This window comes from Lepidochelys olivacea, assembly GCF_965140295.1.
Source record: "Lepidochelys olivacea isolate rLepOli2 genome assembly, chromosome: 13".
NCBI classification, from domain to species: Eukaryota; Metazoa; Chordata; order Testudines; family Cheloniidae; genus Lepidochelys; species Lepidochelys olivacea.
In genome coordinates, this window is record NC_140423.1 from 37,754,932 (window position 1) to 37,770,112 (window position 15,181).

At 49.5% G+C, this 15,181-nt stretch overlaps 1 protein-coding gene across 2 annotated transcripts; it reads right to left on the minus strand.

Annotated features, from left to right (window-relative positions):
• Positions 1-558: 558 nt before the first annotated feature.
• Positions 559-6,518, minus strand: LOC311530033 (Fc receptor-like protein 5). 2 transcript variants are annotated; one of them, XM_084646354.1, is made up of 7 exons: positions 6,437-6,518; positions 6,265-6,303; positions 5,793-6,089; positions 2,483-2,779; positions 1,650-1,751; positions 1,466-1,538; positions 559-842 (listed from the first exon to the last, which is right to left on the minus strand). In XM_084646354.1, exons 1-7 carry the CDS (start codon positions 6,465-6,467, stop codon positions 776-778), a joined length of 906 nt encoding a protein of 301 aa, XP_084502480.1. In that variant the 5' UTR covers positions 6,468-6,518; the 3' UTR covers positions 559-775. The 2 variants fall into 2 exon arrangements, with proteins under 2 accessions (XP_084502480.1, XP_084502481.1); XM_084646355.1 differs by lacking the exon at positions 1,466-1,538 and having other exon boundaries at positions 583-627; positions 789-842.
• Between the last annotated feature and the right edge of the window lie 8,663 nt (positions 6,519-15,181).

Genomic DNA, 15,181 nt, shown 5'->3' on the forward strand with positions numbered 1-15,181 from the left:
GAGGGTGCTAAACAGAAGCTAGTAAAGTTAGATATTTTTAAATCAGTCCAGATAACTTGCAGCCAAGAGTTTTAAAAGAGATGACTGAGGAGTTCGCTGGACTTGACTGATTGGATATTTTTTCTAAAAGATCCACTCTAGGAATTATTTTGAGAAAGCCCTATGGTCTGTGTTATCCAGGAGGTCAGACTAGGTGACCACAATGGTCCCTTCTGGCCTTGGACTCTATGAATCTATGTGGGAAAGAATTTGCTCAAAGTGGAGGGAGAATTGCCCCATCTGTTGGCAATGTGGAGGATATGACACAAACCGTGTGAGAGAGCACATAAATACCAGGTCCGTCAATGAGATAGAGACTGAAGTGGGTTGGAGTAAAATTTAATTATGAAGCAGGAAGGGAGGGGAGTTTACAGGAATTCGTACAGATTGGAAACAAGTGGCAGATGGGCTCTGGAAAAGGAGAAGGCAGGTCAGTTTTCTTTTCTTTCTTGTTTGCTTTCAGTTTAGAAGAAGCTCCCACGTTGGCAGTGGAACCCATGGCAACGATGTGACATGGAAGATTACAAAAGCAGGCTAAAATGTACTTTGTGTTGCATTCCTGGTGCTGCACATGACCAGGGAAGAGACCTGCAGAATATTCAAAGCAAATATGTTAAGCTTGACAATGCCCCACATGGAAGATGGAGGTCATGAACACCATCTGTCAGATGGGGAAACTGAGGCAGGGGCAGGGACAATTGATTGGGCCTCGGCATCACAGACAGATTGGAAAGATTCATGCTAAAGACCTTTGGAGGTTCTTCTTCAGGCTTGGATCTCCATCCTGTGATTCTCCTAGGATCCTGCAAACAAAAAGTGACAATGCTGGAGTCCATACCATGCTTCAGTCCCACCTTTTATTTAGATCTCTAGCTAAGGGTAGGGGAGGGAAATAGTGAGGAAGGAGGGATGAAACTGCAGGGGGAACAACCAGTGACTGACTCACCAATGCTCTCCATGGGGCTAGGGGCACTGTCCTGCAGATAGCAGGGTGAGCAGGTCACTAGGGGGCGCTCTCCCCCTTGGAGTCATGGGTGAACCCACTTCCCCAGAGCTGCAATACTGGGTGCCGCGCTGCAGGGAGCGGGGCGGGGACTCAGTAGCTGGCGCTGTCCCCTGGCAGTCAGGGCTTGATTTCGATATCGCAGTGAGGCTCTCGGGGGCGCTGTGCTGCCGGGAGCCCCATGGCCAACTGCTGGAGTGTGACCCCCAGCGTTCAATCCCAACACAGCTGATTCCGCTCTGCCTACCTCCTTCCCACCCCTGCCATTTCAGTGCAGTTCAGGAGCCTCCTTTGCTCCACATCCGAAATGGTTGGCCAGCTGTCATGCATCCAATGCACCCCACCCCAGAGGTGGCTGCATGTCAGCCGATGGCCAAAGAGCTGCCCATGGGAACAGAGCCTCTGACACACACGATACCTCACCAGCTACGGGGCATGAGCTGTAACTGCGGTACTGGGAGATGCAACCTTCCCTCTGCAACTAGCCTTGTGTAGGCTGAGAAAGAAAAGGGGGAAAATTTCAGCCTTGGTGGGTCATTTTGGGTGTGGGGACAAGTACCCAAGACCCTGCTAATCAGAGCTGCCTGCCCCGGAAGAAGCCAGTTACCTTCGTGCTTCATCAGGAAGTAGGTGATGAGGAAGATGAGGCTGTTGAGGGTGAAGAATGAACCCCCCACGGCCAACTCCCGGGACCAGCTGCCTGTGTGGGCTGAGGAGAGGAACCGTGATGGCGATGGAGGGTCAAGGCACTGCTCAGAGTGTGTGTGTTGTTAGGAGAAGGAGCAGGCTGACCCAGAGGCAGATTTGAGTAGATGGGCTTCTTTATCGCGGTACTCGTTCCCCTGGACCCGATTGTCCGGTAAGCCCTGGATTAGTTACAGCCCACTCCTTTTGTTTAGGTTAGTAGGTACACGTCTACATCTGCTACAACACCCCAAAAACCCTTATTAAGTAATGGAAACACCCACTGTTAGTAAACCCACCTCTATCGATTGCTCACAGCATTACATACTTTTACCTTGAAGATATATTTCTTTGCAACAATTTGTTGCCATAAATCTTTCTCCTTAGCAGTTCCCAGGAGAAAGAGGCTGTGAACAGTTCTCAAGGGAAGGGTGGTGGGGGCCCTAAGCCAGGGCTGGTTTATGTAGCTGGGAAAGGGAGGGAGGGGAAGATAACGTTCCTTTTACCGTCTTCGACACAAACGGCATTTCTTCTGCAGCCACATCTTTATCAATCTGAGCAACAGAGAAGGGAAGAATCTGGCAACTTATATTTTAGACAAAGAAATACTAAAGAATTTGCACGTACATGACGCTGGAAGGTGGGACACAAAGCAAAAGGGTGCGTGGAAACCTGTGAAAATTGGTATGATGGATAAAAGGTACAGAAGTGCTACCATCTCTCTCCTCAGGGGTATTACAGACATGCAGAGCTCACCTCTCATGCTGATAACCACTGGCTCACTCCTCCTGGCTGGGACATTCCGTCCGGACAGTCGTACCCAGTATGAACAGCTGTACGACCCAGATACCGTCGGTCCAGTGATACTCAAGTTGTAAGTGTAGCTGCTCTTGGATGAAGCCAGCGCGGACACAGCTATTCCATCTCCAAAGTACTGGAAGCCTTTAATCCTGTCCCATGGAGGGGGTGCTGAACACACAAGTCCCACGGAGTCACCAGCATGGTACGCCCGGTGCCAGGGATTCAACGAGAGGGATGGGGCTGCGGGGGCATCTGGGAAACATCAATTTCCATTGGCACCTATCCATCCTAATGAACATAGGACCAGCATCTTCAATCCCAACCCAGTGCCTTCAGGCTGTGGGGGACCCTGCCCAGTCTGCGGCCCACCCATGTCCTTCCTGAGGTCCTCGTCAGAACTCACCAATAACCCCATGGCCTGGATTAAAGGGGACTCTGTATGGCAAATGTAACTATGGTGTTTCTACAGCCAGAGTATCTGAGTGCCTCCCAATCTTTAATTCGGGAGGGGGGCAGTGATATTACTTCCCCCAGGAGCAAAGGATGCTCCCTAAAAGTGGTTGGGCCATGGGCACCCAAACTGCGGCCCTGCCCCTCCTCCCTGAGCTCTCACCCTTGTGCCGCCCCTTCACCCGAGGCCCTGTCCTCATGTGGCCTCTTCCCCTGCGGCCCAACCCCTGCGCCACCTCTTCCCCCCAAAACCCCCACCCCAGCTCGCTCCTCTCTGTCCCCTACTCCTGCTCCCTCACCCTTACAGCTGGTAAAAAGTGGGAGGGCATAGTCACCCCACTTAAAAAAGTGATGGGGCCCTGGCCCCCTCTTCTGGCACCCCTGACTCCCTACCCTATAACAGATGGCACGAAGAGCCAACAATTGCAGTTAGGTGCCTACATGGCTCAGGCCCTTTTGAAAACCCCACTAGGGACCTAGATGCCTCTTGAGGTGCCTAAATACCTTTGAGAAATGGAGATTATGATTTTCAAAGCTATTTAGATGCCTAAAGACAGAGGTAGGCCCCAACCTCCCTTGGATTTCATGGCTTCATAGATTCCAAGGTCAGAAGGGACCGCTGTGATAATCTGGTCTGATCTCCTCTATCACCCTTGCCAGAGAACAGCCCTGAAATAATTCATAGAGCGGATCTTTTAGAAAAAAGATCTCATCTTGAGTTAAAAATTGCCGGTGATGGAGCATCCACCATGGCCCTTGGTAGATTGGTCCAGTGGTTAATTACCCTCACGGTTTAAAATGCGTGGTAAGTGTAAAAATGTAATAAGAAAAGCCAAAAAGGAGTTTGAAGAACAGCTAGCCAAAAGGTAGTAACAAAATGTTTTTTAAGTACATCAGGCGCAGGAAGCCTGCTAAACAACCAGTGGGGCCCCTGGACGATCGGGATACAAAGGGCGCACTTGAAGACGATGAAGTCATTGCGGAGAAACTACATGAATTCTTTGCTTCAGTCTTCACGGCTGAAGATGTGAGGGAGACTCCCAAACCTGAGGAATGTAGGTGACAAATCTGAGGAATTGTCACAGATTGAAGTGCCACTAGAGGAGGTTTTGGAACTAATTGAGAAATTTAAGAGTAACGAGTCACCGGGCCCAGATGGCATCACCCAAGAGTTCTGAAAGAACTCAGATGTGAAATTGCGGAACTATTAACTATGGTTTGTAACCTGTCATTTAAATCAGCATCTGTACTCAATGACTGGAAGACAGCTAATTTTACGCCACTATTTAGAAAGGTGACACCGGCAATTACAGACCGGTAAGACTAACGTCAGTACCAGGCAAATTAGTTGAAACAATAGTAGAGAATAAAATTGTCAGACACCTAGAAGAACATAAACTGTTGGGCGAAAGTCAACATGGTTTCTATAAAGGGAGATAGTCTCTTACTAATCGATTAGAGTTCTTTGAGGGGGTCAACAAACATGTGGACAAGGGGGATCCAGTGGACATAGTGTACTTAGATTTCCAGAAAGCCTTTGACAAGGTCCCTCACCAAAGACTCTTACGTAAATTAAGTTGTCATGGGATAAGAGGGAAGATCCTCTCATGGATTGAGAACTGGTTAAAAGACAGGAATAAATGGTAAATTTTCAGAATGGAGAGGGGGTAACTAGTGGTGTTCCCTAAGGGTCAGTCCTAGGACCAATCCTATTCAACTATTCAATATTCATAAATGATCTGGAGAAAGGGGTAAACAGTGAGGTGGCAAAGTTTGCAGATGATTCTAAACTGCTCAAGATAGTTAAGACCAAAGCAGACTGTGAAGAACTTCAGAAGGATCTCACAAAACTAAGTGATTGGGCAACAAAATGGCAAATGAAATGTAATGTGGATAAATGTAAAGTAACGCACATTGGAAAAAATAACCCCAACTATACATACAATATGATGGGGGCGAATTTAGCTACAACTAATCAGGAAACAGATCCTGGAGTCATCGTGGATAGTTCTCTGAAGACGTCCAGGCAGTGGGCAGCGGCAGTCAAAAAAGCAAACAGGGTTTGAGGAATCATTAATCATTATGGAGGGAGGAGACACAATAGATGCAGGGCAGTGGCTGCAAACATTCCCTGCGGAAACTGAATGTGATGTTGAACCCAGGCTATCCCACTGGAGTGCACCTTCCCTCCACTTTCCAAAGTGCCAGGGTGGGACGGCGCATGTATGCATGTGAGAGACAGAGAGACAGAGACACACACCGTGTGTGAGACAGAAAGACACACACACACACACACACACACTGTGTGTGTGAGGGTGGGTGTGTGAGAGGCAGAGAGAGACGCGCATTGCCCCTTTAAGTACGCTGGCCCCACTCTAAGTACATTGCCTTTTCAAGTAGATGGGCAAGTTGAGACAGCAGCTGCTGCCAGCAAGCTCCCTCCGTCCTGAGCCCTGTTGTGTGTCCCCCACCCCTGCTCTGTACAGATGGGGGCAGGGGCAGGAGTGGGAGGAGGGGACACCCTGACATCAGCAACCCACCCCCCAACCCCCCGCACAGCAAGGCAGAGGGCAGGAGCAGCACACGGCAGTGGGGGGGAGGAACTTAGGGGAGCTGATGGGGGAGCTGCCGGCCCACCCTGGCTCCAAGCCTCCACCAGCTCCACCGACTGCTCTCCCTGCAAGCAGTGGACAAAGCAGGCGGCTGCCAAACAGCGTTATAAGGGAGCATTGCGCAGCTTTAAACCAGCCTGTTCTCTACGAGATCAGCCACGTCACATCGTTAACTGGGGATGGTCAGGGAGGAGTTCCTGTACCCTTCACTTGAACAGAGACGGGCTGGCTCTTCTCAGATGGGGTTTCTTGCCCGGATGCCCCCATCCAGTATGCACAGCTGTAGGCCCTGGTGGTGGCCAGCTGCGCTCTGAGATGGAGCCGGGCTTCCCTGTAGGGATCAGGGGGTGTTTCGAGGAGCCGCTCCCCATGTTGGTCGAAGAACCGGTAACCCGTCGGCTCCTCAGCTCCAGGAACTGAGCACTTGAGGGTCAGACGCTCCCCCTCAAAGAACTCCGGGTGTGGGGGGTGCAGAGAGAGTGTGGGGGTTGATAGGGGGGCTGGAATGGAAACACAGGGGTTAGTGCAGAGGTGGAGACCACTGGGGAGTGAGGGGGAGAGGAAATGGGGGGAAGACACAGCCCCCACCCATCCCCCTGCCCATTCCTTCCCCTCCAGGGGAGGAAATATCCCAGGGCAGATACAGCACCTCTGGGTACATTGCAGCCCACTTACCTGTAGGTGACACCAGGCTGGGGAAAATGTGGAAAGAGGCTGAAAAAGAGAAGAGAGGGAGTGAGAACTCTGGAAAGAGAAAGAAAGAAAGAAAGAAAGAAAGAAAGAAAGAAAGAAAGAAAGAAAGAAAGAAAGAAAGAAAGGGAGAGCGATTGGAAAGAAAGCCTCTCACCCAGCACAGGCAGAAGGAGACTCAATTCCATGCTAAGCTGGTTCTTCTGCTGCTGGAAACGGAGTTCTCTGCCCAGCCACTGGCCTCGTGTCCTGCCTGGGGCCCGACCAAGCACTTCCCCTCTGCCGGCCAACTAGCTGCACAAACCCCCCCTCTGGCAGATTTCCGGGGCTCAGCCCAGGCACACACCAGGCTCCTGGGCCAGTCTACTGCACCTGCCCGGGGCTCTAGGGATATTTCTTCCCATACCCCTTCTTTTCTCTGGGAAATGGGAAGAAGAAGAATTGCCTGCCTGCCGTATGGGGTTACAGTATAAGGATTAGTTTGAGATCTGCGGGGCCGGGAACGTTACAGTTTTAAACCTAACCGGTGTCCCTTAAGTGACTTGCCACAAGATGTCAGAACGTGTTAGTATTAGAGCTGGAAATGTCTCTCAGCCCGGATCCCCATTCTGCGACTCTACCCTCCCGACCACTCATGCTCCTGGCTAATGACAGAGATGATGGAGAATCAGATTGTTCACTGGCGTATCTTGTATGTCCAGCCTGACCAAAATAAATGTGGGTTTTTCTTTAAAGTCCAGGTGTGGTCAGAAAAGCGGCTCTGCAAAAACATCACCACAGTCACAGACCTCAACTTTCTCTGTTTCCGGTCAAATCTGCTTATTTTATGGCTACAGACATGTTTTTCCTCTTAATGGTGCAAGAACCAATGTCACTGAAGGAACGCAAGCTCTATTCTGTTTGGCCTCAGACAACAACAGAAGTGTTGAAGGCATGGGGGGAAGGGATAGGTCAGTGGTTTGAGCATTAGTTTGCTAAACCCAGGGTTGTGAGTTCAATCCTTGAGAGGGCCATTTAGGGATCTGGGCAAAAATTGGGGATTGGTCCTGCTTTGAGCAGGGGGTTGGACTAGATGATCTCCTGAGGTCCCTTCCAACTCTGATAGCCTATGAAATTACAGCTGAAGATACAAGAAGCAGAAAGAACCCAATTTGACTTTCAGGGTTATGCAAGGGCAGGCATTAAGAAAATGAATTGATCCAATTTAATCTGGAGTCAGAGGATGAGTAACTATGGGAAAGCAATATTTAAATAGTAAATAAAATATTTAAATATTAAGTAAACATAAAGTTACATTATGTTATTATGTTAATCTGTGAGCATGAGTTAAAAGGCGATAAATGAAGATGAACTAAAATGAATTAAAAAACAAAGGTTCGTTTTTAAACACATTCTAACTGCTATGCCATTGTTCTGTGGTCTCATCTGAGATTTACAGTAGACACCTAGTTCCTGGCAAAGATGTCTAAACTTTCATATAATGCTGGGAATTAAAGTGATCTGTGTGGTTGCAAAAGTAACCCGCCGTTTTTGTGTACAATAAAAATATTAACTACAAACATGAGCTCACGAAAGCCAGTAAAGAGACTCACAACCATTACTAGAATGAATAGAAGAATGCACACAGAAGAATGCACACAAATTAACATCTGACAACCTCACCCTGGGATGAGTTCAGGTGACGCTTGATTTAAGCAATACTCTCCTGATGCCCAGATATTAAGACTGACATTAGTGGCACTAGGAAATTCACCCCATGCTAAAATGGCTATGTCCGTAGGAAGGAACTGTAGAAGAAGTTCCCCACCAGAGCTACCACCATTGTAGCTGGGAGTCCTGAGGTAGACAAGGTGCTACCAGCCTCTGTCACCGTCAGGTTTAAAGATATGTCTACACAGCATTGGCTAGTCTCGCCAAGCTAATTTGAATCCAGCTAGCACAAGTAACAACAGCAGTGAAGACAGCACCGTCAGCCTTCAGAGTGGGCTAGCAAGCCAAGCGTGCACCCAGTGATGGGTCTTCCACAACCTCCCTTGGAAGCCGATTCCGGAGCTCCACTCCCCTTCAAGTTAGAAAGTTCTTCCTAATGTCTAACCTCAATCTCCCTTGTTGCAGATTAAGCCCATTACTTCTTGTCCTGACTTGAGTGGACACAGAGAACAGTTTCTGTACATTCTGAGTTTACCTGACTCATGTGTGAAGGCCTGATTATTGACAGCTGGGAGGACTAACAATTCTTCAAGTCAATATCTCTCAGGGGGTCTTTCTTACCCCACAATCATTCTTCCATGTTGATTTCCCCAACAGAAAATATCTGCTATCACAAACATTGCTTATTAGATCCAAGTATATATATATCCTTATGTCAGTATTTTATATATATGTTAAAGAGCTGGTTTCCAAGAATATCTGGAGTTGTATAGACTTGAAGGCATGACAGAGTTATTAAATACAGCATAATGAACAAATTCCTGACCAAGGTTACTTATTGGTCAAGGACCAGTGTTTTGGGCATAGGCGCCGACTCCATGGGTGGTTCGGGGCTGGAGCACCCACGGGGAAAAATTGGTGGGTGCTCTGCACCCACCGGCAGCCAAGCACCCCCCACCCCACCCCACCCACCTCATCTCCGCCTCTGCCTCCTCCCCTGAGTGCACCACGTCCCCGCTTCTCCTCCCAGTTCTTGCTGCTGCAAAACAGCTGTTTTGTGGCATAACAAACTCTGGGAGGGAGTGGGGAGGAGCAGGAACGCAGCACACTCAAGGGAGAAGGCGGGGAAGAGGCGGGGCCAGGGCGGGGATTTGGGGAAGGGGTTGGAATATGGGCAGGGAGGGGGCAGAGTTGGGGCGGGGACTTTGGTGAAGGGATTGGGATGGGGAAGGGCAGGGGTGGAGTCGGGGCGGGGCTGGGGGCAGAGAGGGGTTGAGCACCCACCGGCGCCAGCAGAAGTTGGCGCCTATGGCTCTGGGCATTAGAATTTAGACATAGTCTTTTTTGAAGATAAAGATTCTAATGAATAGTTAATATATATAAATATAAAGAAAGAAAGACCTGAAAGTATTACTAATTACTAACAGGTACTAACACCTCTTTATAACATATCTGAAGATTGTTATCACGTAGGGTTGCCGACATAAGAATATAAGAATGGCCAGACTGGGTCAGACGAAAGGTCCATCTAGCCCAGTGTCCTGTCTTCTGACAGTGGCCAATGCCAGGTGCCCCAGAGGGAATGAACAGAACAGATAATCATCAAGTGATCCATCCCCTCTTGCCCATTCCCAGCTTCTAGCTAACAGATGCGAGGTACACCATCTCTCTCCATCCTGGCTAATAGACATTGATGGACCTATCCTCCAGGAACTTATCTAGTTCCTTTTGGAACCCTGTTATAGTCTTGGCCTTCACAACATCCTCTGGCAAGGAGTTCCACAGGTTGACTGTGTGTTTTGTGAAGAGATACTTCCTTTTGTTTGTTTTAAACCTGCTATCTATTAATTTCATTTGGCAGCCCCTAGTTCTTGTGTTATGAGAAGGAGTATATAACACTTCCTTACTTACTTTCTCCACACCGGTCAAGATTTTATAGACCTCTATCATTCCAGAACCCTGCGGAATTGTCGAACATGATCATCACCTCTTGTGACTTACATACAATGCTCCTTACCATGGAGCATCACCCACGAGAGAGAGAGAGCGCCTAGCCACAATTAGAGATGCATGGTAGGGGGTGATGATAGCTTTTCTTACTAACAGGGGTTGGTCCAATGTAAGCTTTTACAGCACTCACCTGGTCACTGTAACTCAGAAGTCAGGCAAAGGGGGAAAACTATCCTGAAAAGGTCTGTGTGATTGCTGCCTCCTGCTGGAGGGGATGAGCTCTGTTATGTGTGTGTCCATCTCTGCCGCCCCCTGCTGGAGGGAACGAACCCTGAACAGCGCATGCACAGTAAGCAACTCACTGATTATACCTTCAGCACATAACCCTTCCCGAGCCTCAGTTTACCCTCCCAGACATCACTTCTGTTGTGTCTTTAAACTGTCAGGGCTTTGGGGCAGGGGCTGTCTCTCTGGAGGTGAATAGATGGTGCTAACACAGTGAGGCCCTGCTGTGATCTGGGGCACACCGGCACAAGGACAATGCGTATAAATGGGAGGTTTTCAGTCCCCATGTCCCTGCTCCCTGACGGTCCAGTCCTCACCCCTGTGATCTTACTGGGGCATCAACACGTGGGGGGTGGGGGGGTATTGTATTTCATTTTCTGGCAATTGACGACCAAGGGGGTTGCATTGCCTGTGAGTTTCTTTCTCTAAAGAAAAACAAACAGAACCAGAAAAGAGAAGTCCCCCCAGAAAAGAGAAGTGTCCCAGATTGTGCTGAGACCAGGAACAGGGAACCAGCTGCAGCACAGAGGCATGGTGCAAGCTGCCCGGGATGAGAGCAGGGTTGGCTTTGTTCAGCAGAACTGGGCCTGGTGTTGGGCCTGTCACGAAAATCAGCAAAATTATTGTGCAGCTGCTGGAGGGGCTGGGACCTGCTGTGTGTGTGTGTGTGTCCCTCCCTGCTGCCCCCTGGTGGAGGGGATGGGACCTGTTCTGTGTGTGTGTGTGTGTGTGTGTGTGTGTCCCTACTGCCCCCTGCTGGAGGAGATAAGCCCTGCTCTGTGTGTGTGTGTGTGTGTGTCCCTGATGCCCTCTGCTGCCCCCTGCTGGAGGGACTGAGCCCTGCTGTGTGCCTCTATGTTTGCTGCCACCTACAGGACAAACACAGGGCATGTTATGTAGACACTGGGACAAACTCTAGCAGCATCACCGTGGGTTTCATCCCCCAGCCTAGACACACCTAATGTGCAGAGGAACTGAAATCTAACATCTGTGGTCGGCTCCCTGCAGTTTCCCACTCAATCCACCATCCCTTGTGGTTCATCGTCAAACCAGACACCAACACCTGTCTGAGTCATGGAAGAAACCAGTTGGCATGAGGCCGCTGGCTGTACAGGTGAGGCCTGCCAGCCTGGGGCAGACACTGGAGAAGGGAAGCACTGAGGGTGGGAGTGGGAGTGGAGGGGGTGGATTTTGGGACACCACTCACAGCTGAAGATGAATCAAGAGAAGGAAGGATGAAGGAGAACCTAGGGCACTCCAGCAGGAGCTGGGGATGTGAGTTGGAATCCCACTTCCCACCAAATTCCCTTGGGGTGGGTGTTGGGTTCAGACTTCCATCCATGGCCTTGTAAAGCAGCTGAAGGGGTTTAGGCACCCCAGGGGCAAAGGAAAACCACTCAGAAAAGGACACTGAGACAAAGGTGTGGGGGGATTTAATTGCTAGTGAGAACAGAGGCAATTGGTTTTGTTTGTACAGCACCTGGCACACCGGGGGACTGGTCAGGACTACAGCTCCTAGGCACTACAATAATACAAATAAATAAAAAATCACATCTATCCAGCCATCCGGGACCATATTGCATCAGAGCTGAGGAACCAAGATGGACACTTTTCTTTCTTTCCCTCCCCTCTTCTGTTCTTCCTTTCTCTCTTCTTTCCCCCTTTCTTTCTTTTCTTCTTCCTCTCCATTTCTTCCTTCCTTCCCTCTTTCTCCTCCGTCTTTCTTCTCCTTTCCTTTCTTCTCTTGTTTTTCCCTCTCCTTTTCTTCCTCTCTTCCTCTTTTGCCTTCTTTCTTCCTCTTTCCTCTCCTTTTTCCTTCCTTCCCTTTTCATCTCTCCTCCTTTCCTCCTCCTTTCACTCTTTATTCCTTTTCTTCCTTTCTTCTAATTTAACAGTAATGAACTGGCTGGGGAATGAGACTGGCTCTCTTTGTGCGTGAGTGTCCCTGCTGCCCCTTGCTGGAGGGAACGAGCCCTGCTCAGCGTCCCTGTATCCCTGCTTCTCTTTTGTAGCAGAGCAAGGGAGAATTTGGGGGGATTTTAAAGATGGGTTTCCCCAAACTCCTATTGGATTTTGATGCCCAATGTCCGGACATATCACCAGGAATTGGTGTGTGCAGGGGGGCAGAGGGGGATAGATCTTGTGGCTGGCTCTGAAAATTGCACCCTACAATTCTTGGGGAACCTCACCTGTTGTGTTGGTGGCACCAGTTCACCTTGATGGTCACTTAGGATATGAGCTAACTACTTACGCTACTAAACGAGTTGGTCAGCCTTGTATTTAGCTGTGATGTGCTCAGCCCCTTTCTTGGCTTTGAAGAAGAGCTCAGCGTAAGCATGAAAACTTGAACCTCCACCATCAGAAGTGCGTCCAATATATAATATCACCTCAACCACCTTGTCTCTCTAATATGCAGGGACTGACATGGCTACAACAATATGGTGTTACTGTGACATTCCCAGCCCTGGGGGATGGGATCCACCTCCCACCCCTGTTCTCCTCTTACCCGCAAGTGAATTCCCCAGAGTTGCTGGGACCGGCCTGCAGGATGCTGAGCAGAGAGACATACATAGAGCCGATGCTGGGCTCTGTGGTATCGATCTCAGACCATGCATCCCCGGGGACGAGCTCGGCTCTGTCCTTGTAGAAGTGAAACCTCCGATCACCAGTGTCCTCAGGGGCCGTGCAGGTGATGAGCAGGGGGATCCCTTCACTCACCACTCTGGACAGGGGATCCACTGTCAGCAGCTGTGGGCAGTGCTCTGAGGGGAGCAGCAGAGGGTGGGGGCGGGGAAGGGGCAGCTGTACTGTATCATGGGCACTAGGGGGCAGCAGAGGGTGGGGGTGGGGAAGGGGCGGCTATACTGTATAATGGGCACTAGGGGGCAGCAGAGGGTGGGGGTGGGGAAGGGGCGGCTACACTGTATAATGGGCACTAGGGGCAGCAGAGGGCAGGGGTGGGGAAAGGGCGGCTACACTGTATAATGGGCACTAGGAGGCAGCAGAGGGTGGGGGTGGGGAAGGGGCGGCTACACTGTATAATGGGCACTAGGAGCAGCAGAGGGTGGGGGTGGGAAGGGGCGGCTACACTGTATAATGGGCACTAGGGGGCAGCAGAGGGTGGGGGCAGGGAAGGGGCGGCTGTACTATATAGTGGGTGTTGGAATATAGATATGCAGGCCTGCCTGTAAAGACCTGTACTTTAAGAACTTAGGTGTATTTTTATCACTTTTATCACAGTTACAAGGGTATAAAACAAAGAATCAAAATCACGGTCCACCTGAGTCTTCTCTCACTAGGATAGTCTGAGGCCTTGTTCTTAGGCTAAGCCCTTTGGTGAAGCAGCAGGGGCAGCCCTAAGCTGGGAAGCAAATGGTCGCATCCTCACATCCCAAACCAGCCACACTGAAATAAGGTGCCATTGCGCTGTTAGGAAGAGGATCCTGTCCTGATAGTGCCCATTGCCTCCAGAGAAAGAAACAGATCTTACGATGGTTAAAGAAACCTTAGTTTGATAACATCCTGTCTGGCAACAACTCACTTATCAGTGGCTGTGGTTGTGAAACCCTCATTTCTGTGTGTTTTATCTTTATGGCCCCCACTTCTCTCTTGTTAATCTGTATGGTTCTCTAACTGATTCTTTCTGCTGTATACTTAATTTTGCAACGCTTTGCGGTGTCAGAGCTGGGAAGGGGACACTGGGGAACAGACTCTATTGGCTTATAGAGAGAAGCCAGACTGGTGTGAAGGGCTTCGGAATATGCTTGCTTGGAAACTAACCCCAATAAGGGTTGAGGATGGGGTGGCTATACTGTATCATGGGCACTAGGGGGCAGCAGAGGGTGGGGGCATGAAAGGGGTGGCTGTACTGTATAATGGGCACTAGGGGGCAGCAGAGGGTGGGGGTGGGGAAGGGGCGGCTGTACTGTATCATGGTGTCAAGGTTCCTCCCCCACTCTGAACTCTAGGGTACAGATGAGGGGACCTGCATGAAAAACCTCCTAAGCTTATCTTTACCAGCTTAGGTCAAAACTTCCCTAGGTACAAAATATTCCACCCTTTGTCCTTGGATTGGCTGCTACCACCACCAAACTAATACTGGTTACTGGGGAAGAGCTGTTTGGACACGTCTTTCCCCCCAAAATACTTCCCAAAACCTTGCACCCCACTTCCTGGACAAGGTTTGGTAAAAAGCCTCACCAATTTGCCTAGGTGACTACAGACCCAGACACAATGAACAATCCTCCCAACACTTGCACCCCCCCTTTCCTGGGAAATGTTGGATAAAAAGCCTCACCAATTTGCATAGGTGACCACAGACCCAAACCCTTGGATCTGAGAACAATGAAAAAGCATTCAGTTTTCTTACAAGAAGACTTTTAATAAAAATAGAAGTAAATAGAAATAAAGAAATCCCCCCTGTAAAATCAGGATGGCAGATACCTTACAGGGTAATTAGATTCAAAACATAGAGAACCCCTCTAGGCAAAACCTTAAGTTACAAAAAAGATACACAAACAGAAATAGTTATTCTATTCAGCACAGTTCTTTTCTCAGCCATTTAAAGAAATCATAATCTAACACGTACCTAGCTAGATTACTTACTAAAAGTTCTAAGACTCCATTCCTGTTCTGTCCCCAGCAAAGACAGAATATAGACAGACACACAGACCCTTTGTTTCTCTCCCTCCTCCCAGCTTTTGAAAGTATCTTGTCTCCTCATTGGTCATTTTGGTCAGGTGCCAGCGAGGTTACCTTTAGCTTCTTAACCCTTTACAGGTGAGAGGAGCTTTCCCCTGCCCAGGAGGGATTTCAAAGGGGTTTACCCTTCCCTTTATATTTATGACACATGGACACTAGGGGCAGCAGAGGGTGGGGGTGGGGAAGGGGCGGCTGTACTGTATCATGGGCACCAGGGGGCAGCAGAGGGTGGGGATGGGGAGGGGGCTGCTATACTGTATCATGGGCACTAGGGGGCAGCAGAGGGTGGGGGTGGGAAGGGGCGGCTGTACTGTAT

Bases quoted from the DNA above. Each gene is read 5' to 3' on its own strand.
- LOC311530033 (XM_084646354.1), bottom strand. From the start codon at position 6,467: ATGGAATTGAGTCTCCTTCTGCCTGTGCTGG. The intron at 6,090-6,264 runs GTAAGTGGGCTG...TTTCCATTCCAG, and splicing joins CAGCCTGGTGTCACCTACAG to CCCCCCTATCAACCCCCACA. The intron at 1,752-2,482 runs GTGAGCTCTGCA...TCCTCTCCTCAG, and splicing joins AGTGGTTATCAGCATGAGAG to CCCACACAGGCAGCTGGTCC.